A 26,012-nucleotide genomic window follows, 5' to 3' on the forward strand; every position below is an offset into this window, starting at 1 on the left:
ATGAGGTCACAGTTGTTCGGTATAGACATATGTACAATGTTCTGAGTTACCATATAATATACAATACACAATACTATGCAGTGTACTAATGTACAGTACTATCTAGTGCAAAGCAGAAATGGGATGAGGTACAATTTTAGGTACAATTTACAGTAAGGTGTACGAGTTGTAGTGCAATCCTTCATCCATAAATATAAAGTGTGGGGAGTGGGTGCTACAGTGTGTTTGTTTAAAGTGGGTGTGTGCTATAAAGTGTGTGTAGTGGGTGCTACAGTGTGTTTGTTTAAAGTGAGTGTGTGCGTGTGGATGTGTGTGCTATGTGTGTTTGGTGGTTGTTGTTGTGTAGTGTTCATTCATTGTTCGTTTAGCAGCCTGATGGCCTGGGGATAGAAGCTACTTCTGAGTCTTTCTGTGCTCGCCTTGAGACTCCTGTGTCGCTTGCCTGACGGCAGCAGTTCAAAGAGGCAGTTGTTCGGGTGGCTCGAGTCTTTAATAATTCTCTTAGCCTTCCCCTTGCAACGCTTGTTGTAAATGTTCTGGAGAGTGGGGAGCCCCCCTCCAATTGTGCGTTCGGCTGAACGTGTCACTCTTTGTAGTCTGCTTTGGTCTTTTGCAGTGCTATTCCCAAACCAGGAGGTGATGTTGCCGGTCAAGATGCTCTCTATTGTACATGAGTAGAAGTTCTTAAGGATCTTCTGGCTGACTTGGAACTTCCTTAGGCGCCTGAGGAAGTAGAGGCGTTGTCGTGCCTTCTTCACCACACTGTTAATGTGTATGGTCCATTTCAAGTCCTCGGATATGTGGGCTCCGAGGTACTTGAAGCTGTTGACTCTCTCAACCGGTGCCCCGTCGATGCTGAGGGGGCTGTAGTCCTTGACCCCCGACCTCCTGAAGTCCACAATCATCTCCTTTGTTTTGCTGACGTTCAGGGAGAGGCTGTTTTCCTGGCACCATCCCGCCAGGACCTTGACCTCTTCCAGGTAGGCCCTCTCGTCGTTGGCAGAGATCAGGCCCACCACCACTGTGTCGTCAGCAAATTTGACGATTGTATTGCTACTCCGCTGAGCCACACAGTCGTGTGTGTACAGGGAGTAGAGGAGGGGACTCAGAACACAGCCCTGGGGGGCCCCTATGTTGAGGGTGATGGATGAGGAGGTGCAGTTGCCTGCTCTCACCACCTGGGGTCTGCCAGTCAGGAAGTCCAAGACCCACTGGCAGAGGTCATAGCCCAAGCCCAGGTCCCTGAGCTTGGCTATGAGTATGGAGGGGACTATGGTATTGAATGCCGAGCTGTAGTCGATGAATAGCATTCTCACATAGTTCCCCTGCCTCTTGTCCAGGTGTGATGCTGCTGTGTGCAGCACATGGGATATGGCGTCCTCCGTGGACCTGTTGGGGCGGTATGCAAATTGCAGGGGGTCCATGTTGATGGGGAGGGAGGAGCAGATGTAGCCCTTTACTAGCTTCTCAAAGCACTTCATGGCTATGGAGGTGAGAGCTACAGGGCGGTAGTCGTTGAGGCAAGCAGGCTTGGATTTTTTGGGTACAGGGATAATAGTGGACTTCTTCAGGCAGGTGGGGATGACAGCCTGTTCTAAGGACAGGTTAAATATGTCAGTGAATACTGGGGCCAGTTGGTCGGCACAGACTTTTAGGACGCGGCCGGGGATGCCGTCCGGACCTGCTGCCTTCCTGATATTCACTTTTTTAAAGGTCCGCCTCACCTCATGCTCTGTTACCCTGAACACTGCGCCTCCATCAGCAGCCGACCCCCCCCCCCCCATTGCCGAGGCTTGTGAGCTGGTGTTGTTATTACCAGCATCAAACCTCGCATAGAAGGTATTGAGGTCGTTTGCTAAGGAGATGTCATTGTTCAGTTTGAGGGAGGCGCCTTTGTAGTCTGTCATCGTTTTGAGCCCCTGCCACATAGCTCTAGAGTCAGCTTGTTCAAACTGGAGTTCAATTTTATCCCTGTAGCGCCGTTTGGCCTCTGACACTGTCCTCCTTACGTTGTGTTGCGCCACCTTGTGGTCATTCATGTTGCCTGCCACTAGGCCGTCATTGTATGCTTTGGTGCGCTCTCTCAGAGCTTCACGGACGGATTTGTCTACCCAGGGTTTTTGATTTGGGTAAACTTTCATTTTGGTAGTGGGGATTGTTTCTTTCACCCTAGTACAGACATAGTCCAGCACTGTCTCCGTGTAGGCATTAATGTTATCTGTGTCGCGGAATACAATCCAGTCTGTGTTGTGGAACACTGACCGGATCGTATCCTCTGACGTCACATCCCATTTCTGCACCTCTCGCGAGACTACGGGAGTACTTTTAATTCTTTGTCTGTACTTTGGTGTAAGGAAAATGGATGCGTGATCTGACTTGCCAAAGCCACTATCAGAATGAGCCTTGTAGCCACCTTTAAATTGCGTGTAACAGTGATCTAGGATGTTACCGCCTCTGGTGTTGCAAGTCACATGCTGGTAGAAATCAGGCAATACCTTTCTCAGATTGGCGCTATTGAAATCTCCCAGTACTAAAATGGCGGCGTTAACGTTCGTCGCTTGTATATTATTTACCTCGTCGTGTAGTCTGGAGAGCGCGGCGTTGTTGTTGGCTTGCGGTGGAATATACACTCCGACCAGGACGATCGCCGTTAACTCCCTCGGGAGGAAGAAAGGACGACACTTGATGGTTATATATTCCAGTTCTGGGGAGCAGTAGTTGGATAATTCCTTCACATTCGTTGGATCACTCCAATTTTTGTTAAACATGAAGGCAATACCTCCACCACGTTGTTTACCGGACTCTGATTGTGTCCGATCCTTCCTATGGATAAAGAAGTGATCCGTTGGTTGAATCGCGTGATCTGGAACCTCCGGTGTTAGCCAAGTTTCGGTGAAGCAAAGGACATTGCAGTCCCTAACGTCTCTTTGATATTGAATCCTTGCTCGGATGTCATCCAGTTTATTGTCTATTGATTGTACATTGGCTAGCAATATACTGGGAAGTGGTGTACGGTGTCGTCTGGATCTCAGCCTGTTTCGGATCCCAGACCTTTTTCCTCGACGTCTTTTCCTGGGGTCTAGGAACAAAGGATCCGGTCCTAGTCTCCGGAGGATTTCTTCCGGCCATTGATGTGGTTCGGAAAGTTGATCCAGCGAGTAATCCAGTTGGTAAGTTTCCCGTAATCCAATGTCAATGATTGACTGACGGTCATACACATATAATGCACCAACAGTTGGTGCAAATAAAACTCCTAATACTATAAAAATTAACAAAATAAAGCACAGTCTCGTCGGAGCGATCAGAAAGGCAGCCATCACAGCAGCGCCAGGATCTGTTACGTCCCTGTACCCAGTGGAACATCAGGACGCCTACCAAGACCATATAACTCAAACTCAGTGACCTCAAGTTGAGACTGCCAGAACAGCCATGAGATTGGAAGGATGACAGTTAGCTTTTGGCCAAGTCCAAGCCACACACAGCACTAGTGTATGTGGAGAGACAGAGAATCAGCTCGGACCATCATCAGATCGGTGGCCAGGACGAATTTGAAATGGTCTTTGTTTTGTGCCCGAGAGTCCAGCCAAAGACACACAAATGACAAGGCATCATCCCCCCCTGCTGTGTGGACATGAGGGAATAGTTGGAATTGACTGAGGCCCTCTGTCAGGTAGGTTCTTACGGGTGCATTAGTACATGACGTTGACTCACGCATAGAGGGAATTGGAAATGGATGAGGTCCTCTTCTTACATTTTACATTTGAATTTTGTCATTTAGCTGAACGTTTTTATCTAAAGCATTTTGTACGACAAGTCAGCAGGAAGGGTACAACTCTATCAGCTGAGTAATGATGTTCGTCAGAGTGTATGTTAGTATATTAGGAAGAGTGCATGACAGTAGAGGAGAGTAAAGGTTCGTTTTTATAAATGTGTTACCCAATGGGTGCATTAGTACATGAAGCTGACTCACGGACAGAGGCAGTTTCTATAGGATGAGGTCCTCTGTAGGTTCTTATTAGGGATGTCCGATATTATCGGCCGATATTGGCATACAAATGTGATATAGGAAAATATCGGTATCGGTTTTCAATTTTTATTAAATTTTTTTTTACATTTATTTAACCTTTATTTACCCAGGCAAGCAAGTAAGAACAAATTATTATTTTATTTATTGTCAAAGTATGCATAATGTTGTGTTAATTACACAACAAGAGATATGTAATGTTAATTACCTGAAATTATTCCGTTTTTTGGGGGGGGGGGGGGGGACCCTGCATATATCGGTATCGGTTGATATCGATATCGGTATCGGAAATTAAGAGTTGGACAATATCGGTATATCGGTATCGGTAAAAAAGCCAATATCGAGCATCCCTAGTTCTTATCCATTGGGCGGATTAATAAATTAAGTTGACTCACTGACAAATACAAAAGACAACCTATAGACTGCTTTGGCTCAAACAAGCTTACTGCCTTCTCCCAAGACTGAGGTCATGTGACGTGACGATGTATAGTCTGTTGGCTACGGTTTGTGAACGCAGAGCGAAGTCATTTGAAGGTAATGATGGTGTCTGTCAGGTCTGTAAAGAACATTTGAAGGTAATGATGGTGTCCGTCAGGTCTGTAAAGAACAACATTTGAAGGTAATGATGGTGTCCGTCAGGTCTGTAAAGAACAACATTTGAAGGTAATGATGGTGTCTGTCAGGTCTGTAAAGAACATTTGAATGTAATGATTGTGTCCGTCAGGTCTGTAAAGAACAACATTTGAAGGTAATGATGGTGTCTGTCAGGTCTGTAAAGAACATTTGAAGGTAATGATGCTGTCTGTCAGGTCTGTAAAGAACAACATTTGAAGGTAATGATGGTGTCTGTCAGGTCTGTAAAGAACATTTGAAGGTAATGATGCTGTCAGTCAGGTCTGTAAAGAACAACTCCTTTCAGAAACCATTTAAAACATTTTCTTCTTTTTATTTGGCACAACACAAAAGTGCTTTACGGTAACACTGCCCATGATTAGTTTGGCATGAAAACACCCTCATGGCCCCATTACTGGTCTCATCCATTACACTCTGCAGTCTGAATTCTGTCCTTAACCCTTTCACTACCACACTACCAAAGGGTTAACCCTTTCACTGCGACAATACAGAAGGTTAACTTGGTAGTGAAAGGGTTAACCTTCTGTGGTGTGGTAGTGAAAGGGTTAAAAAAAAATAAAACTCTTAATAAATGTCACTCAGTTATTCATTCTCTGTTTAGTTTTTTTGTTGGTCTTTTTATATTTTTTATATATATATATCTCAGTAAGGCACCACATAACTGTAAAGAAAAGTTACATAATTTGAAAGAGATAATACATTTTTTGTGCAAATGTTTCTTGATTTTGGTTTTGAATCTGCTTTGGCTGTTATTGTTGTCCATGTTATCTGGGACCCAGGGGGCCGCGTGTCTCTGTACACTGCAGAAGAAAAACACCACAAGCTCAGCGAGAGGTTTCATCTTGTATTCAGGCTCATCAAGATATTCTACGTGAAACTGTGTGATCATAACATTTTGCCGGTTTTAAGTTGACAATTCTTTTGAATTAATTAAACAAGAACACATGTTGAAACTTAAATCTTAATATAAATTCACTTGTAAATGACAATAATCTATTGAAAATCATAATCTCACCATGAGATAATGGTAATTATTATTAGAGATTATGTTTTTCAATAGATTATTGTCATTTACAAGAGAATTTATATTAAGATTCAAGTTTCAACATGTATTCTTGTTTAATTAATTCAAAGGCTATGATGTAATTTTACTTGAAATATCTTTCAAAAATTGTTTGGACAAAAATGAATACAAGATGAATGTACTTGCTGAAATCATTTTTTTTCTTCTTCTTCAGTGTATACCTAAGGGACACTAGGGCCTGTTATTAACCCTTTCACTACCACACTACAGAAGGTTAACCCTTTCACTACCACACTACAGACGGTTAACCGTCTGTAGTGTGGTAGTGAAAGGTTAACCTTCTATAGTGTGGTGGTGAAAGGGTTAAACATATATCAAAATATATACTTTGAAGCACGTACAGTATAAACCTACAAACCACAGAACATTCTCATTATAAATATGCTGGTTTTCTATCATAGAACAAAAAAAAAGAAAAAAAAAGACACAGGTTCATCACCTTCCTTGAAATCAATAACTTAGCCCTAGAAATTGCATTTTTATTGTTATCATTGCAGACAAAAAAACCCAGCTGATAATTTCACATTGTTTGGTCAGAAACACAAGTCATTGTCAGGACAGTCGAAAAGCACAAACACATTTTCCATTTCTTTTTCTCGTAAAAAAAAAAAAAAAAGGAATGAAAATAGAGAATCTTTGGTGGGTAAGCAAAAATAGAATAAAAATGTCTATATAAAAATGTACTGAAATACAATAAGTAACTTAAAAATAAGTGAAGAGTCAACGGCTACAGCAAAGGGCCGCGAGGCAGAGAAATACAGCGTTGACCTAAAAGAATTGCGTATAAAAAAAAACTAAAAACAAGGACACTTTCATATCTTCTGTCACAAAAAAAGATCATAAATTACTTGAGACTTCCAGAGTGCGCCTTGTCTCTCTCAGAACGACAACAACAGGACACCTCGATGCGAACCCAACCACTGAGGTATATATCATCTGGATCACTAGGTCGAGCGCCCGGCTGCGCTACAGGAGCCCCGACATAAAAGTGCATACGAATTTAACTTATGTCCGCTCCTGTTCTAGGAAACACTGGACGTGCTCCACTCCAATGAGTCGTTCCCTTTCCGGGTTATCCTTGTTCACTTTCCTTGCCCCCCCCCCCCCCCCCCCCCCCGCCTGGTCTGATAAAGAATAACGGGGCAATGAACAAGGTGGATGGAAGTGGTTAGATTTTGTTTTAGCACCAGGCGCCACTGATTGCGTTCTGTTTCTGAAACGTCTTCCTTCTGGAGTGCTAAGCTGCTGAAGCCCTCAGACGGGGGGGACGTGGGAGTTAAGTAGGAGAATGCATCTCATTGTTTTCAACAACTTTTCATAATTTCACCACCGTTTCTCCCCCTTCAATTCACCCTTAGTGGTGGTTTTGATTCAATAAAAACATTATTCACTACCCCTCTTTAATGCATTCTCGGGTCTTTACGCACACACAAGAAATACTGTAAACACTCTCATTGCGATTGATCTGTGGAGAAAGAGGAAGTTGGCAAGGAAGTGGGGGAAAAACATCTTTGGTTCGGAATGTGTCCATGGTGTCCTTGGTGGTTATAATTCATTTAGGCAAAAATAAAATAAAATAGAGGGCCTTGCATGGGATGTTTGTGTAGCTCTCTGTCTTCCAACATGGCTGCCCGTGACATAGCAACGCACGGTAATGTAAGAGGCAACGGTATGAGAAATACATCAACAAAAACATAATCATTCGGTTTCTTATTACTGGATATTGTAAACAAACCACAGTAGAACAGTAATATCATGCTTTTCCAGTGTTGTACCTACTCTACCACTGCACAGCAATTATGCTTCTTTTGAAAGTGGTGTCAAATGCTTTACAGGCGGCCATGCTGGAAGAAAGATAACTACACACGCGTCCCGTGCGAAGCCTCCGTTAGTGTTAACAGGTGTTTTGAAACATGGTCGCGCACATCTTTTATATTCAAATAAAACAGGTCTTAGTTTCTGTAGAAACAGTCACAGCAGCAATGATACACCGTGTCTTTATACTGTTCTCACCTGGTCATGTGACCCCGCCAATCAGCCTCTCCACCAATCAGTGATCATTTTGAGATACTTCACTTTGTAAACGTTGAAAGAGAGAAAGAAAGAGCAGCTCCTTGTCTTCTTCTTCATCCTTCCTCCTCCTTTCCTCCTCCTCTAAATGTACACTCAAGCCCTCTTCCCCGAAATGGGGTTTAAAAACATCAGATTGGTGCACAGCAAGAGGCTCTTAAACGTCCTCAGCTAGGGAGGAGCCCTCGCTAAAACACATCGCTACCATCGTCACCAGAAGTAGACCCCACAATCCACAGTTTGAGAATCCGGGGGTTTTACAGTGAGAACGAGCTCCTTATGACCCCTGACCCTGATGCTCTTGGGTTCCCTGTGGGACAGGCGCGTACGATCCGTCCGGAGGGAACGGCGGTTGTGAGTGTTCCCCGAGCGCTCTCTCCTAGAGTGTCGGTTGAGAATACGCGACGCGTGTCATACATCCATGATACATCATACATCATACATCATGTCGTAATGCGGCTCCTTCTTCCTCTTGCCGCACTTGTTGATGAGCACGGTGTACAGTGTCAGGAGCATGACCCAGTAACTGGCGTAAACGATCGCTCCCACGATCAGGACGATCTTCTCGGACTCCGGGAAGGGTTTCCTCGTCTCCTGGACTATCGTGTAGAGGATCCCCACGAAGAGGATGGTGAACCAGATGGAGATGGGGACCAGGCCGATGAAGTTCGTCACGATCGTCTTCCTCCCCGACGTGCCCCAGCCCGCCTTGTTTATCGTCGCTATGGCGAACATCTTGGCCGGCAACAGGCTGGACATGTACAACACGGAGTAGAAGGACATGAACACCATGACGATGTTGCCGCGGAGACAGCTGGCGAACGCCGACTTGATGAGTGCCACGGCCTGGACGATGAGGAGGAAGAGGAGGATGCTCCAGAGCCTCCCTTGGTAGAAGAGCTGTATCGCCGTGGCGATGAGGAAGAACGGGAAAAACCCCGTGATCACGGCCTCGTATGTCATCCACAGGTGGTGCTTGTGGAACCACAGGGAGTTGTACAGCCACTCCCGGAAGTAGGACTTGCTCCAGCGCGTCTGCTGGTTGAGCCAGCGCAGGTACGTGATGGGCGTCTCGGTGAGGCACTTGGAGCGCGCCGTGTATTTGGTGGCGTATCCGAGACTCAGGACCCTGTTGGTGAGGTGGCGGTCGTCGCCGAAGCTGCAGTGGGAGCCCATGAACGTCTGGTTGTACCAGGCCTCCATGAAGTCGTGGAGGAGGGAGTTCCGGTACATTCCCAGGGGCCCGCTGATGCACTGGACACAGCCGAAGTAAGACTGGCAGGCTCGCTCGATGTTGAAGGCCATCCAGTACCGGACACTGCTCAGGAAGGAGATCCACGACTCGTACTTGTTCAGTATCTAAAGAGAGAGAGAGGGAGAGAGAGAGGGAGAGAGGGAGAGAGAGAGAGAGCAAGAGCGAGAGCGAGAGAGAGAGAGCGAGAGAGAGGGAGAGAGAGACACACAGAGAGAAGGGTAAATGGCAATATTATCCAAACTTCCCAATGAACAATAAGATTTGAACTTTAACCCCAATCTACATGAACACCCTTCAGTTTACAGTGTACCATCGACGCAAAATGTAAACAAATGCCATACCTGTACGTCCCCTCCCACTCCCCCCACCATGGGGTCATCTTCTAGAACCTTCACCATCTCCACGGACGATGCAGGATCCAGCATGGTGTCCGAGTCACACACCTGGCAGAGAGAAGCTTAATTTAGCATTTCACAATGAAAAGAAAAAGAAAAGTCCAAAACAATCAGGCCATTTACTGTGTAAAACGGACAAGGAGGTCACATGGTTAGTAATGAGATCGCTGAAAGAAAAAAGAAAAAATACCCAAGGTCAAATACCACAGGACCTAAAGTCACATGTTTTAAACCCAGTAAGATTAATTACTACTAACATCTGGCAGACTTCTACACCTTCCAGACTATAGAACCTATAGCCTTTAAACTGGGGGGGCATCAAATTATGCCTCAAAGTTATTCATTTGAATTCTTTAGATTGTTTTGAGCGGGAGAGAAAACATAACCATGACACCAAAGCTATGGAAGCAAACTCTGTGCGAGAACAACTGACACCTCGTCTATTCCAAGTGAGGACATTTGGCAAAATAGTTGTCACTTCACACGTCGGTTCTCCACATGGCGACCCTGTCGTCAGCCAGTTAACTTTCGTCTGGGAAAGGAAGTCAGGAATTTGCACCAAATATCTCTGCATATATCTCCCTATAGCTCTCTAGATCTCCCTATTGCTCCCTAGATCTCCCTATAGCTTAGAGCCCCCTAGATCTCCCTAGATCTCCCTAGAGCCCCCTAGAAGTGGTTGGCTTCCTCCTCCTCGATTGGGAGTGTAACATAGTGAGATTTAATTCATTGATTTGGTTTAATGAACGTGAGAGCGAACGCCTAGAGAGATGCTTATCCGTGCTCATCTGCTTATCCCAGAACCACCTTGATGTCTTGTGATCCTTTTGAAAAGACTCATTCATGACTAAATCAGGAGTGAAGTTGTTAGGCAGGTGATGGGAGGGATGAGGGTTTATATACGTAGGAATGTAGAGAGAATGCTCCCTCTCTCTCTCTCTCTCTCTCTCTCTCTCTCTCTCTCTCTCTCTCTCTCTCTATGGATGTACAGAGACATCTTAGTTAATGGTGGATACAGAGACATCTTAGTTAATGGTGGATACAGAGACATCTTGGTTAATGGTGGATATAGAGACATCTTGGTTAATGGTGGATATAGAGACATCTTGGTTAATGGTGGATATAGAGACATCTTGGTTAATGGTGGATATAGAGACATCTTAGTTAATGGTGGATATAGAGACATCTTAGTTAATGGTGGATATAGAGACATCTTAGTTAATGGTGGATATAGAGACATCTTAGTTAATGGTGGATATAGAGACATCTTAGTTAATGGTGGATACAGAGACATCTTAGTTAATGGTGGATATAGAGACATCTTAGTTAATGGTGGATACAGAGACATCTTGGTGGCTCTAGCGAGAGGCAGCCCATCATCTAAATTGAACTGGAGTTTGTTATTGGTCAGAAGAATCAACAGAGGCGCTCTGGGTCGAGCAGAACACATGAATCACGGCTTTCCATTTTCGATCAACATTTGCTCATGTTGGCTCAGGTGTTTGGCACACATGTCGATGTGTAGATAATTAAGAGGGCTGTTTGGGGTGAACCACCATCACACTCTCTCTCTCTCCCTCTCCCTCTCTCTCCTGCATGGTCCATAAATGGCAGCATACCCGACCAAGCGTCAGATGATCAGAAGGAAGACGTTGAGATGTTGACACCGACAGCCGGTTCCTCTTTACGAGCAGACGGCAACATAGCCGATACAGCACGTATGTAATGAGACCCAGCTTGAAGTTTACATCCTAAAGCGCAGATCCACCCGAACGCGGAATTTACATTGTGCAACACCAGTGATCTTGGAACGTTCAGTCAATATACTGTATATTAACGTTGACAAGGATGGCCTCACTGGGCTATGAATCAGAGCATCAAGAGTTTGTGATGTCACTAAAATGACACTTTCTGTCCATTGACGATGAATTAATGACCCACTTTCTGGGCTCATGGGATTTTTATCTGAGCCATTCAATTCAAATTAATCTGACTTTAATTCTGGGGCTTGCAGCTCCAGTGGTAGTCTACACCCTCCCCAGGCCGACAGTGGAGGCATGTGGTAGTCTACACCCTCTCCAGACCAACAGAGGAGGTATGTGGTAGTCTACACCCTCTCCAGACCAACAGAGGAGGTATGTGGTAGTCTACACCCTCTCCAGACCAACAGAGGAGGTATGTGGTAGTCTACACCCTCTCCAGACCAACAGAGGAGGTATGTGGTAGTCTACACCCTCTCCAGACCGACAGAGGAGGTATGTGGTAGTCTACACCCTCTCCAGACCAACAGAGGAGGTATGTGGTAGTCTACACCCTCTCCAGACCAACAGAGGAGGTATGTGGTAGTCTACACCCTCTCCAGACCAACAGAGTAGGTATGTGGTAGTCTACACCCTCTCCAGACCAACAGAGGAGGTATGTGGTAGTCTACACCCTCTCCAGACCGACAGTAGGGCAGCATGTGGTAGTCTACACCCTCCCCAGACCGACAGTATGGCAGCATGTGGTAGTCTACACCCTCTCCAGACCAACAGAGGAGGTATGTGGTAGTCTACACCCTCCCCAGGCCGACAGTAGGGCAGCATGTGGTAGTCTACACCCTCCCCAGACTGACAGTAGGGCAGCATGTGGTAGTCTACACCCTCCCCAGACTGACAGTAGGGCAGCATGTGGTAGTTTACACCCTCCCCAGACCGACAGTAGGGCAGCATGTGGTAGTCTACACCCTCCCCAGACCGAGGATAGGTGACGGTGAGACGCACATGGGTAATTGGCATAACGACTAAATTGGGAGAAAAAGGCAGCAACAAATGTACATCCCAGTAATCTAGAAGCAGCTCCACTGTGTAGCAGCTCCACGGTTCATCTCTTGATGACCTCATCACAAGGAGTCTCTCTGGTTGCTCAGCATAACCCTTTCACTGCCGCACTACCAAACGGTTAACCCTTTCACTGACACAATACATAACGTTAACCCTTTCACTGCCGCACGACAAAGGGGTACCTGTCTGTAGTGTGATAGTAAAGGGTTAACCTTCTGTAGTGTGGTAGTGAAAGGGTTAAGGAGAAACGTCTTCATATTCACAAATATGCCATATAACATTATTATCAATAATGTGTGGATTCTGTGTTACGGTGAATTTTCCTTTTGAACTTTGGACAAAATCCCCGTTTTCTTTTGATGAAATGTCGCCAGAGTTACTGGGGCGATTAGTGGCTCAGTTGGAGTAAATAGTTGTGAAATCTTTGTTAAGTGAGTTAGACCTGGCAGCTTGTCTTCTCGTGCAGATGTACGATAACGTCATCGCTGGGGGAAATTAGTCACACAATGAGTGTTTCAAGGTAATAAACTGCTGTTAATGGAATGGTTCCCTATTCAAACAGTGTCTGGCATGATGCTCACTAGCGCAGGTCATAACTTCACTAATCACTTAATGTAGTAATGAGAAACCTGGTACATTATAATGAGTTGCATAGGCCCTGTGCTACAGTACATATCTACGTTGTCCAGTTCCATGCATAACCAACCTATGAAACTCACTATAACATTCGATACGATTCGCACCCAGTTCCTCAGTAAAACATATGAAGATACATCTGATTTTACCGTGAGCCTCCTGATTTGGAAAAGGACATGGTTGATTTTGGAAGCTAAAACACTTGCCCCTTTGTGTCGGAGCCTGGTGAGGGGCTGCAGCACGGTGCCGGGGTCCTCCACGCAGTGAACATATGGCCTGTACTACTGTATACCATCGTGCCAGATCATATTTAAAGGCTCAGTCTGCTTTTATTGCAATGTTACCCATTAATCAACCAAGCTTCTACTGCATGTCTCAAATGATGCAGCGGTATTGAATTACTGAATTAATGTCATTGCTCATCAAATTATTTCCAAAAGAGTGCCTGCCTGAGTTAAGTAGCGCTACGTGTTGGCTAGGATAACACACTGTACCGTAAAATGTTAAAGAATCCATAACTCCTCTTTGTGACAATCTATTAAGACACAGGTTCCATGAGGGTCCGATGAAGGCTGGCAGCTGAGACGTCTTAATACGTCGTTAGAAGGAGACGTGCAGCCGGCCCGGCTATCCCTGAACACGTCAGCGGTTAAACCTTTAAACATACCTATCGCATGATGATAATATATAAATGAATAACAGTATACATATAAAATAATAGTGTATAATACTTTATACCAATATAATATAGTGTAGTATAATATAGTTTAGCATACTATAGTATGATATAGTATACAAGTATAATAGTATAGTATATAGAAGTATAATATAAAATAATACATGTGTGTGGGAGTGTGTGTGTATAAATTAATGAACATCAGTAAATATGCAATTAACTGATAGATACATATATTTATGTTTTCATTATTTTGATGTTTTCATTTCTGTGTAAGTACATTTTGTTTGTTTTGATAAACATTGCGCTATGAACAGTCTATCAGTGTACTGTATGTGTGTAGGGGCAGGTACAATAGAGTCTTCCTCTTCCTGCTCCTTTCAGCCATAGAATTGAGTTGATCATTTTAAGTGAACTATATGTATTGAAGACACTGTTGGACTGTAACAATTCCATGTACGAATAAATTAAAAGGTGATGATAACATAGTTATCAGGAAGCTTACCACAAATATAGCCGGATAGTACCCCCCGTATATGGGTACTCTCGTGGCATTTTTAGGTGCGACCTGCAGCTCTATAGCTTGGTCCAGGAGGCTGAGATTTCGCATTGGAGGTCAAGTGTGTGAGTGTGTGTGAATGCGTGCACATGCGTGCTAACTCGTAACCGCGTAATCGCCCTCTCTCTTGTTTGGTGTTTCCACGGTAATTACCCATGCTCTGCTCAGCAGTAATTGTCCATAAATAACGTTTACTGAGCAGAGATTGTTCACTGACAGTTCAGTTGTGAGACCACACACTCTGTTCCTATTGTATCCAAGTCCTGTCTCCACAGAACACCCAGCCCAGTGGAATAACCTGACCCTATAGGATAATAATAATAATAATAATAATTCATTTATTTTGTAAAGCGCTTTTCAAATACCCAAAGTCGCTGACAATAGGCAAAAAAAAGAAAAAGAAAAAAGAAACAAAGAAAAACAAAGAAACAGAACCACAGGGAAACGGAGGACAATAAGAATACACAGGAAACATAAAACCACAAGTAACGGATAACAAATACGGGAGTGAGTAGGGGAGACAGTCAGGAGGAGAGTAAGGGAAAACCAAGGGGGGTGGGCAGGAGAGGAGAGAACGTGGGGCAGGGGCAAATGGTGGCGAGTTGGAGGAGGGTGGTTATGGGTAAGGAAGGTTGAATGCTTGGGAGAACAGGTAGGTTTTGAGTCTGGATTTGAAGGTGGAGAGTGAGGGAGAGTCTCTGATGGTCTGAGGGAGGGAGTTCCAGAGTCGGGGTGCAGCTCGTGAGAATGCCCGGTCACCGAAACTTTTGAGTTTGGATGACGGGACAGTGAGGGAAAGAGTGGAAGAGGACCGGAGGGAACGGGTGGGGCGGTAGGGGAGAAGGAGGTCAGTCAGGTAGGGGGGGGGGGGGGGGGGGGCAGGCTATGGAGGGCTTTGAAGGTGAGGAGTAGTGTTTTGAAGTTAATTCGTTCCTTGATCGGGAGCCAGTGGAGGGAGTGGAGGACAGGAGTGATGTGTTCGCGGGACCGGGTGTTAGTGAGGAGGCGGGCGGTTGAGTTTTGGACCATCTGCAGTTTATGGAGGGAGCGGGAGGTGATGCCAGTGAGGAGGGAGTTACAGTAGTCCAGGCGGGAGGAGATGAAGGCATGTATGAGGGATTCAGCAGCAGGGGGGGAGAGGCAGTGACGGATTTTGGCAATGTTGCGGAGGTGAAAATATGAAGTTTTGACAATGGAGCGGACATGGGGGTCAAATGAGAGGGTGGGGTCGAGGATGACACCGAGGTTGCGGACTAGGGAGGAGGGGGTGATGGTGGAGTCATTGATGGTGAGTGTGATGGGTCCGGATCTGGTGAGGGTGGTGTTGGTGCCGATGAGTTCTGTCTTGTCGCTATTTAATTTGAGGAGGTTATGGGTCATCCAGGTTTGTAGTTCAGTGATGCAGGATTCAATGTGACTGAGGGGAGGGCTGTGGGGGGATTGTGTAGTGATGTAGATTTGGGTGTCATCAGCATAGCAGTGGAAATTGAGGTTGTATTTGCGAATGATGTGACCGAGGGGGAGAATGTAGCAGATGAAGAGCAGGGGGCCTAGGACTGAGCCTTGGGGGATTCCCTCTCTCCCAGCCCAGTGGAATAACATGAACCTATAGGATGATTCCCTCTCTCCCAGCCCAGTGGAATAACGTGAACCTATAGGATGATTCCCTCTCTCCCAGCCCAGTGGAATAACGTGAACCTCTATAGGTTGGATCCTTGCTTTGAATTCCTGCTTTAAACGCTGTTATCTGAGGACAACGTTCACCTTGTCTTCATGAACCAAGACACTGACACAGCACTGATGCCATTAAAACCAATAAAGACTAATGGCGTGATTCACTAACTCAATGCCGCTGCATCACTTGGCAGGTTTGACCGGCATCCTTGCGGATCAACGGCTCGATTGTCTGTCCTATCAAGTATTGATTTTGTAAATCAAATGCAGTCCGCTCTATGTCGCGTGCCATCACCGACGATGTCAATTGAAACCAGGCAATAGGCAGTTGCTCAACAATCTATTCCCAGTAGTGTATCATATTCCATAAGCAAGCTGAAAGTCAAAGAGAATTACAGCCAGGCATCTTTGGCACCAGGAGGGAAGAAACTGTCAATCACCGACGGTCTGGCTGTGAACTGACGTAGACGCGCAACGTCATGGCGAGGACCAAGAGTCCTCCGACCGTGACTAGGGAAAGCTGGGGGAAGAGGGAGGGGGGGTTGGGCGTTCCCAAAAGAGCCCACTTCTACTCCTCTAGTAGCAGCAGGGTCGTAAAATGTGTTGAGGCTAAAAAGTCACCGTTACAAATCCTCAGACTGGTGAGAAAGAACTGTCTGGGCCGGGGAACGACTTCACACCGTTTCACCGTCAACACCTGTTACTGAGGCGAGCCGCTGCGCTGGAGCTCCCAGGGCCCAGAGGTAGAAGACTGTCGTCGCATCGAGCAGCTCCGAGGCGCTCGGACTGGATGCGTGTGTGAGGCAGCTCGGACTGGATGCGTGTGTGAGGCAGCTCGGACTGGATGCGTGTGTGAGGCAGCTCGGACTGGATGCGTGTGTGAGGCAGCTCGGACTGGATGCGTGTGTGAGGCAGCTCGGACTGGATGCGTGTGTGAGGCAGCTCGGACTGGATGCGTGTGTGAGGCAGCTCGGACTAGATGCGTGTGTGAGGCAGCTCGGACTAGATGCGTGTGTGAGGCAGCTCGGACTAGATGCGTGTGTGAGGCAGCTCGGACTAGATGCGTGTGTGAGGCAGCTCGGACTAGATGCGTGTGTGAGGCAGCTCGGACTAGATGCGTGTGTGAGGCAGCTCGGACTGGATGCGTGTAGCTAAATATCAAGCGTGGTCTGCTGAGACAGGAACATCGCAAAGGAACGGTGACTTCTTTGTCCCGGTTCGCAGCAGAACAAGGTCTCTGAGCTAACGATGTAGAGTCCAACTCTTCCCGGGAGTTATGGCATAATCGAAATGGTTCAGTAGAGAATAATTGAGCCACAAGCCACAAGAAGCTGCGGTTCACAGTGATTTTATAACAGCTGAGTTTGTTAGGCGAGACGCAGAGGGGAAACCACCGCCAAGTGGGCTTTTATAGAACCATTACTACATACCCACTACTGTACACCAAGATAAACACGCAAACAGTGCATTTGCAAAACAGTGAATATGTTAAGGCAGTTGGTCACACGGTTGATTCAAGTAGCAGGTGTGTTGTACTTGGTCGCCATCAGACACCACCATGCTGACCACCATCAGACACCATGCTGACCACCATCAGACACCATGTTGACACCAGAGTCAATGGGGCCGCCGGTCCAATCTGAGCACTGACACCAGAGTCAATGGGGCCGCCGGTCCAATCTGAGCACTGACACCAGAGTCAATGGGGCCGCCGGTCCAATCTGAGCACTGACACCAGAGTCAATGGGGCCGCCGGTCCAATCTGAGCACTGACACCAGAGTCAATGGGGCCGCCGGTCCAATCTGAGCACTGACACGAGAGCGCCGCAGGGATCCACATGAGCCCCATTAAGATCACCTTTCAGCTTTGTTTCACGACCTGAGGTTTGAGGTCAGCCAAGCGAGCAGCGCTACTGGGGAAACACACCTGGCAGTGCAGAGACGTGTGATTTAGGCCTTTAACTCGATTTAAGGCGCAGATCAGAGACTATAGGAATAATTGAAGCCCAGGGGGTGGAAAAAGAGAGAGCGGAAAAACACATGTTCTCACTTTCGATATGTGACCATTATCAAGTGTTTGCTCAGATTCTGGGCTTGTGTTTCAAAAACACGGTGGTTGTAATCTTTTCTGGAACTTCCCGTCTTGACTCGGTTTACCGTCGAGATCTAATAAAGATGAATGAGAGGTTGTGTTGCGTGACACGTATCCTGTCGGCGAACACAGGCGTGGTTCAGTTGAAGTGGAGCTTTTCTCTCACAGAATGCTCTCACAGAAAGTCTACCTGTCAAGCAGACGGAGATGTTTCCTCGCCACTAGATAATCAGGCGGAACTAACTCTGACTGCTCGACTGCACCTTTGGTGTTGTGTATTTTCTGTTCAGCTCGGGCGATAACAATGTGCTTTTAAAGGAACACGCCAACATTTTGGGAAATTTGCTTATCGTCTTCTCCAGAGAGAGACAAGGAGATAGATACCAGTTTCCTCTCTGTGCGTTCAGTAGAAAGCTATCTGGCGGCACGTTAGCCTAGCTTAGCACAATGAATGGAAGCGGACGTGGCCGGTTAGCCTAGGCATTGTCCAACTAACACCTCTCCAGAAGGCTAACCGGCCATGTTCGCTTCCATTCATTGTGCTAAGCTAGGCTAACGTGGCACAGAGAGGAAACTGGTATCTATCTTCTTGTCTCTCTCTGGAGAAGACTGTAAGCTACGTTTCCCAAAATGTTGGCGTGTTCCTTTAAAGAGAAAGCTTGACGTTCTGAATTGGATTCTATTCCTTTCGCGTCATCACACTTCCCTCTCAAGAGTCAGAATTACAATATCTTTTGCAGTTACGAGGAATGTATCCTGTGCATTTATAACATGTCCGAACTATTTAGGAGCGGTGGGCATCCATAGTCCGTCGCCCCGGGACCAACTCCGGTTCTAATGCCAGTGCCTTGGCAGGCGTGGAGGAAACCGGAGAACCCAGAGGGAACCCAGGCGGACACACGGATAACGTGCAAACCTACACAGAGAGAGAACCCCCTCCCCCCTGGGTCAAGTTCACACCCAGGACCGTCTTGCTGTGAGGCAACAGCACTAAACAAACCACCATACTCCCCTACAGACCCAGTAAGACCAAACCACTGTGCCACCATACTCCCCTACAGACCCAGTAAGACCAAACCACTGTGCCACCATACTCCCCTAAAGACCCAGTAAGACCAAACCACTGTCCAACCATACTCCCCTAAAGACCCAGTAAGACCAAACCACTGTGTCACCATACTCCCCTAAAGACCCAGTAAGACCAAACCACTGTCCCACCATACTCCCCTACAGACCCAGTAAGACCAAACCACTGTGCCACCATACTCCCATAAAGACCCAGTAAGACCAAACCACTGTCCCACCATACTCCCCTAAAGACCCAGTAAGACCAAACCACTGTCCCACCATACTCCCCTAAAGACCCAGTAAGACCAAACCACTGTCCCACCATACTCCCCTAAAGACCCAGTAAGACCAAACCACTGTCCCACCATACTCCCCTACAGACCCAGTAAGACCAAACCACTGTGCCACCATACTCCCCTAAAGACCCAGTAAGACCAAACCACTGTCCCACCATACTCCCCTAAAGACCCAGTAAGACCAAACCACTGGAAACTTGATTCTCCCACTCATGCTGCCTCTTATTTCTGTTTCTGTTCTGAGAGAGAGAGAGAGAGAGAGAGAGAGAGAGAGAGAGAGAGAGAGAGAGAGAGAGAGAGAGAGAGAGAGAGAGAGAGAGAGAGAGAGAGAGGGAGAGAGAGAGGCGTATGCACCCTTTGGCACAGAGATAATGGCTTGTTAATTTGATGGGTGGATTGAAAGGCTGCTGTCGGTAAACAGCAAACCTCTATTGGCACGTGGCAGCCTCCTAGCGTTAGCCCCTCGTTTACAAGACCACTTCTAATGCCTCACACATACCCTCTGCAGTCTACACCCTCTACACTCTCTCTCTCTCCCTCTCTCTCTCTCTCTCTCTCTCTCTCTCTCTCTCTCTCTCTCTCTCTCTCTCTCTCTCTCTCTCTCTCTCTCTCTCTCTCTCTCTCTCTCTCTCTCTCTCTATGTCTTGTCTTTGTCAATATCCCTCTGTGTTTTTCTGTTCAGTCCTTGTGGTGTCATTGTTCTGACAGTACGTGTTCTTCATTAGTAGAGTTTTAGTGTCTAGTCTGTTCTTTTCTTTATTGCCTTTCAGTTTTATGTTCTAGTGTTTCATTCCTCAGTTCTATAGTTTTGTATCACACGCTATTTGTTCAATAGACTCTCGGAACCTTCATCAGACACCGACACCCCCACTAGTCTTGTATCACCTTGTAGATGTGGACTCTATGTGTAGATGTGGACTCTATGTGTAGAGGTGTTCTCTGCTTGTAGAGGTGTTCTCTGCTTGTAGAGGTGTTCTCTGCTTGTAGAGGTGTTCTCTGCTTGTAGAGGTGTTCTCTGCTTGTAGAGGTGTTCTCTACTTGTAGAGGTGTTCTCTGCTTGTAGAGGTGTTCTCTGCTTGTAGAGGTATTTTCTACTTGTAGAGATGTTTTGAGGTGTTTTCTACTTGTAGAGGTGTTCTCTGCTTGTTAGGGCTGACCTTCGAAGCTTTTTTTGGCAATCGAAGCTTCGGGGCCGAGCTTCGATTTTAATTCGAAGCTTAAAAAAATAATAATAATAATAATGTATTATAGTATTTATCTTATGTTGTGGGACTTGTACAGCACTTTGGTCAACTTTGTTGTTTTTAAATGTTCTCTATAAATAAAGTGGATTGGATTAAGTATTACTATCTTTTTTTATTACTATTATTAAGTAGCCCCTTTCGTGACTGTGACGCAGCCAACAAGGTTTCACTCGGCTGCGCTGCCTGGGTGCAGTGGGGCTGCTCTCACAGCCAACGACATGACATTACATAATTATGTTGCAACCTTCGTCTATCAAGCAAACAATTATATTATATTTAATTTATCATTTATAATTTATAATTATATCAGACAATGCACCTACAAAAGCAGATGATTACAATTAAATTAGCCAACTTGGTAACACATTGGTCATAGCAGCATAGGCATAGCCTTATTAATGTTTTGTGTGGCGTCGCCGTCATGTACAATGATACTTACGTTTTTTAGGTGATTTGACAAAGTTGTTAAGTTGTGATATGCCATTTTCTTCTGGCATATCTGGCACTCGGCTTTTTGGGCATTTTCTTTGCATATTTTAAAGTGTAACCATACGTCTGATGACTTCTTTGTCGACATGTCTGCTGCACATGTCCTTGTTGTTTTCAACACAGATCATCTCCACATGCTTGTTGTAGAGAGGTGGAGTCGAGGCGCCGCTTACTTTCATTTCATTGGAATGGAGGCGGGAAGGCGCCGCTTACTTTCGTTTCATTGGAATGGAGGCGGGAAGGCGCCGCTTACTTTCGTTTCATTGGAATGGAGGCGGGAAGGCGCCGCTTACTTTCGTTTCATTGGAATGGAGGCGCAAGATTTTGGAGGAAAAAAAGATTTTTTTTTTCTTTTCTTTTTTACTTCGATTCTTTTTAAGCTTGTGCCATCGAACAAAGCTTCGAAGCTTCGAAGTATTTAAGACATCCCTACTGCTTGTAGAGGTGTTTTCTGCTTGTAGAGGTGTTTTCTGCTTGTAGAGGTGTTTTCTATGTGTAGAGGTGTTTTCTGCTTGTAGAGGTGTTTTCTACGTGTATAGGTGTTTTCTACGTGTAGAGGTGTTTTCTACGTGTAGAGGTGTTTTCTGCTTGTAGAGGTCTACTCTACTCACATTGTCAGCTGGCCCGCTTGCCTACAGTCTGCCCAGACTGACCTTGTTACCACGAGAACAGAATCCAACACCAAAATCTCCCTCTTTGAGTGGCGGTAACACAATCTTTTTTTAATTCTTTACTAACACGAGTGCCAGCTCGCTCGGGACCGACTGTAATGTGTTTAACTGCTGTTTATTTCCATGTGATCCAGATGTTAGCAGCATTACGCTGCCTGCCCTCTGGGAGCAGTAAGAGCGATGTTCAGACTCCCGTCCCACCTCGAGCGGCTCAGCTCGTCCCACCTAGACACCCAGCCTCCTCAGGATCGCCAGACCACATCACTCCCTCACACCCAAAAAAACACTTTGTTTCCTTCATTTACAGTAGAATATGGATCCCCCCCCATTAATTTACACTAGGATTATGTTTGTTACATTGATTTACACTAGGATTATGTTTGTTCAAGTTCAAGTTCAAGTTTGTTTATTATTAGTCACAACAAAATACAGAATTCTTTATGATGAAATGCTTGTTTCTGTATGAGCCCCTGAGAGTGTGCTACATACAGTAAAAAGAAAGTAAGTGAAAAAAAAAGTTATAAGGAAAGAGTAAAGAGTAAGTAAAGTCAATATACATATATACAATATACAATACAGAGTAAAATGAGTAACAGTGAGGTACAATGCAGAGGTACAAAACTTAGGGTAGGGTGCAAATGAGGTATGAATGTAGTGCAAATCTATTTAATAATAGATACATCAAAAGTGTGTTAAAGTGTCTAACGTGAGTAAAGTGAGTGGTAAGGTGAGTGTTTGTTTAAAGTGAGTGTGTACATTCCATAGACTTACAGTAGGATAATGTTTGTTCCATTGATTTACACTAGGATAATGTCTGACCCATAGACTTACACTAGGATAATGTTTGTTCCTTTGACTTACACTAGGATACTGTTGGTTCCATTGACTTACACTAGGATAATGTTGGTTCCATTGACTTACACTAGGATACTGTTGGTTCCATTGACTTACACTAGGATAACGTTGGTTCCATTGACTTACACTAGGATAATGTATGTTCCATAGACTTACACTACGATAATATCTGTTCCATAGACTTACAGTGTGATCATGTATGTTCCATTGATTTACACTAGGATTATATGTGTTCCATTGACTTACACTTTGCTCCAATGGCCTACCATCGCATCACCATTGTTTCACTGATGAGTCATGTTGATTCCTTAGACTTCGACTCCTGATTTTAAAGGCTTCAAAGACTGTCTATATATTTATGCTACTTCTATGCAACTACCATGGCATTCCTGACTCCTATAAGAAAATATTAATCCAATAATGTGGGTTAATGTAAATATCCTAAAAACTGGGCAAATAGTTTTCAAAATAGCCCACAAAATAGTTTTGGTAAAAATAATGTAATATTAAAAAGACAGAGGATGACGTATGAAAGTATGAAAACCAGTGAGACAGATGATGTAACTGTGAAATCTGAGATCTGCTGTTTCATTCATTTGTCAGCTAGCCTTGCCAGTTCTTTATGCTAGGTTAGGCTACGCTACACTACACTACGCTACACTACGCTACACTACGCTACACTACAGTACTCTACTCTACACTACACTACTCTACACTACGCTGCACTACGCTACACTACAGTACTCTACTCTACACTACTCTACTCTACTCTACACTACACTACGCTACACTACACTACACTACGCTACACTACACTACACTACACTACGCTACTCTACTCTACTCTACACTACACTACGCTACACTACACTACACTACACTACGCTACACTACAGTACTCTACTCTCCACTACACTACACTACGCTGCACTACGCTGCACTACGCTACACTACAGTACTCTACTCTCCACTACACTACACTACACTACACTGCACTACGCTACACTACACTACAGTACTCTACTCTCCACTACTCTACACTACACTACGCTACACTGCACTACGCTACACTACACTACAGTACTCTACTCTACACTACTCTACACTACACTACGCTACACTACAGTACTCTACTCTCCACTACTCTACACTACACTACGCTGCACTACGCTACACTACACTACGCTACACTACAGTACTCTACTCTACTCTACTCTACAGTACTCTACACTACTCTACTCTACACTACAGTACTCTACTCTACTCTACTCTACAGTACTCTACACTACTCTACTCTACACTACAGTACTCTACTCTACACTACACTACACTACACTAGACTACACTAGACTAGACTAGACTACACTACATGACATGCACACAGACATCATCCATCTGACAACAAAAGCCTCTTTGTGGACCTCATATTTGGCTTGGCATGACCCCCTTCCTTCCCCAGTCATCCCCTCATCTCTCTCTCTCTCTTTCTCTCTCTCTCCCTTCTTCCTTTCTTCCGTACCTTAGCTGTCCACAAACACTCCTATGCGCTTTCTCCCTCCCTCCCTACCTCCCCCCTGCTCCTCCCTCCCTCCCTCCCTCCCTCCCTCCCTCCCTCCCTCCCTCCCTCCCTCCCTCCCTCCCTCCCTCCCTCCCTCCCCCCATGCTCCCCTCGCTCTCTCCTCGTGCTCTCACCTGTACATAGTCCACGCTCCGGCCCAGCGCCTTGAAGGCGGTGTACATCACCTCCCGCTTGCCGCCCCACTTCTGCATGATGCAGATGCACTTGTTGTTGAGCACCAGGCGCTGGATCTGCCCCAGGCTCTCGGCGTAGCCCTCGTCCGTCTCGTCCGGCCCCCGGTGGTGGTAGTTGCTCCTCCACACGTACGTGGCCGCCTTGTCCCACCCCATGACCTCCTTGAATATCTCCATCATGTACAGGTCGTCGTCCGCGTTGCCGTCGATCACCATGATCACCTTGATCCCGGGGTACGTCAGCCGCTTGACGGACACCAGGCACTTCCGCAGGTAGTTGGGGTCCTCCTGGTACGCCGCGATGCACAGCGCCAGCGTCTTGTTCAGCTTGATGGGCGTCTCCAGGGATCGCCGCATGTTCCGGTGCTCCAGCACGGCGAAGAGGCTCTGGATGACGAGGTGGATGACCAGGATGGCGCCGTACAGGCCGAAGGACAGGTGGTGGTGGGCGGTGGTGAAGAACTGGTAGCCCATGATGTAGGCTGTGGAGATGCCAACCAGCAGGGACACGCCGAACATCGTGGTGCCGAAGACACGCAGGTAGGTCAGGGCCCTGTCGCATTTCATCTGCGGAGAGAGACAAACACACGGGCAGATTGTTAGTGAGGATTCCCCGTCGCTCTCCGGCGCAACTCGGGTTCTAGCGGTGGAGGAAAGGCCCCCACCACCACGGCGAGCTACGGATTCTGTTGAGGTGTAGGTCAGGACTGGAGAGGAGAACAGGGATCCATAACAGGGGATGCATTCAACCCACTAATGCAATTGATTATCCAACCTCTCGACAAAGTAAATGAGAACGAATCGTTCGATCGTGTGCACGGCAATTTCTGTCAGAATTCTGAATTGACTGTTTTGAAGGTGAATTGATCCCAACCCTGGTGGATGTAGAAGTTATGGAGCAGGATAGGAGTCCTTCAGAGAGGACATGAGTCCTTCATTAGTCCTTCAGAGAGGACATTACTCCTTCAGAGAGGACATTACTCCTTCAGAGAGGACATTACTCCTTCAGAGAGGACATTACTCCTTCAGAGAGGACATTACTCCGTCCTTCAGAGAGGACATTACTCCTTCAGAGGGGACAGGAGTCTTTCAGAGAGGACAGGAGTCCTTCAGGGAGGACATGAGTCCTTCAGAGAGGACATTACTCCTTCAGAGAGGACATTACTCCGTCCTTCAGAGAGGACATTACTCCTTCAGAGGGGACAGGAGTCTTTCAGAGAGGACAGGAGTCCTTCAGGGAGGACATGAGTCCTTCAGAGAGGACATTAGTCCTTCAGAGAGTTCTTCAGCAGTAGGTCCATATTTGATTAATCTCATCACACAGGACCCAAGGCTAATATAAACATGGGAGGTCATGACTCTGTCTCACCGGGGGAGACCAGATGGTAACTGGTTAAGGAAATGTTTACTTTGTAACAGGATTAGAGGGTATCTAACAAACACAATTATGATTTACTTTGGTTTTTCATTTCATTGCATTTAAAATAATAAAAAATTAAAATTGTATTCTATACATGTATGCATCATGGTTTATTCCTTTCCGAAAATGTCTATGCGAACCCAGGGGTCTGGGAGGGGGGTTAAGAAGCGACCTGGGCTGTCTCGCAGCCACAGGACCGCCAGAACAGAGGAAGAGGAACTGTCACAACTGGCAGCAGGCAGGCTTTACAGTACATGACTATACTATACTATACTGACGGACTGAAAAGACACTTTT

At 46.0% G+C, this 26,012-nt stretch overlaps 1 protein-coding gene across 1 annotated transcript in view; it reads right to left on the reverse strand.

The window, feature by feature from the left end:
* Nucleotides 1-6,874: 6,874 nt before the first annotated feature.
* has2 (hyaluronan synthase 2) overlaps nucleotides 6,875-26,012 on the reverse strand; it is a 276,517-nt gene continuing 257,379 nt past the window's right edge. The window contains exons 2-4 of the mRNA XM_084336929.1: nucleotides 24,236-24,862; nucleotides 9,408-9,509; nucleotides 6,875-9,170 (exon numbers count right to left, since the gene is read on the reverse strand). Of these exons, the coding sequence (XP_084193055.1) occupies nucleotides 8,241-9,170; nucleotides 9,408-9,509; nucleotides 24,236-24,862 (1,659 nt within the window). The 3' untranslated portion in view covers nucleotides 6,875-8,240. The remainder of the gene's footprint in view (nucleotides 9,171-9,407; nucleotides 9,510-24,235; nucleotides 24,863-26,012) is intronic.

This window comes from Notolepis coatsorum (assembly GCF_963971535.1).
Source record: "Notolepis coatsorum genome assembly, chromosome: 19".
NCBI lineage: Eukaryota > Metazoa > Chordata > Actinopteri > Aulopiformes > Paralepididae > Notolepis > Notolepis coatsorum.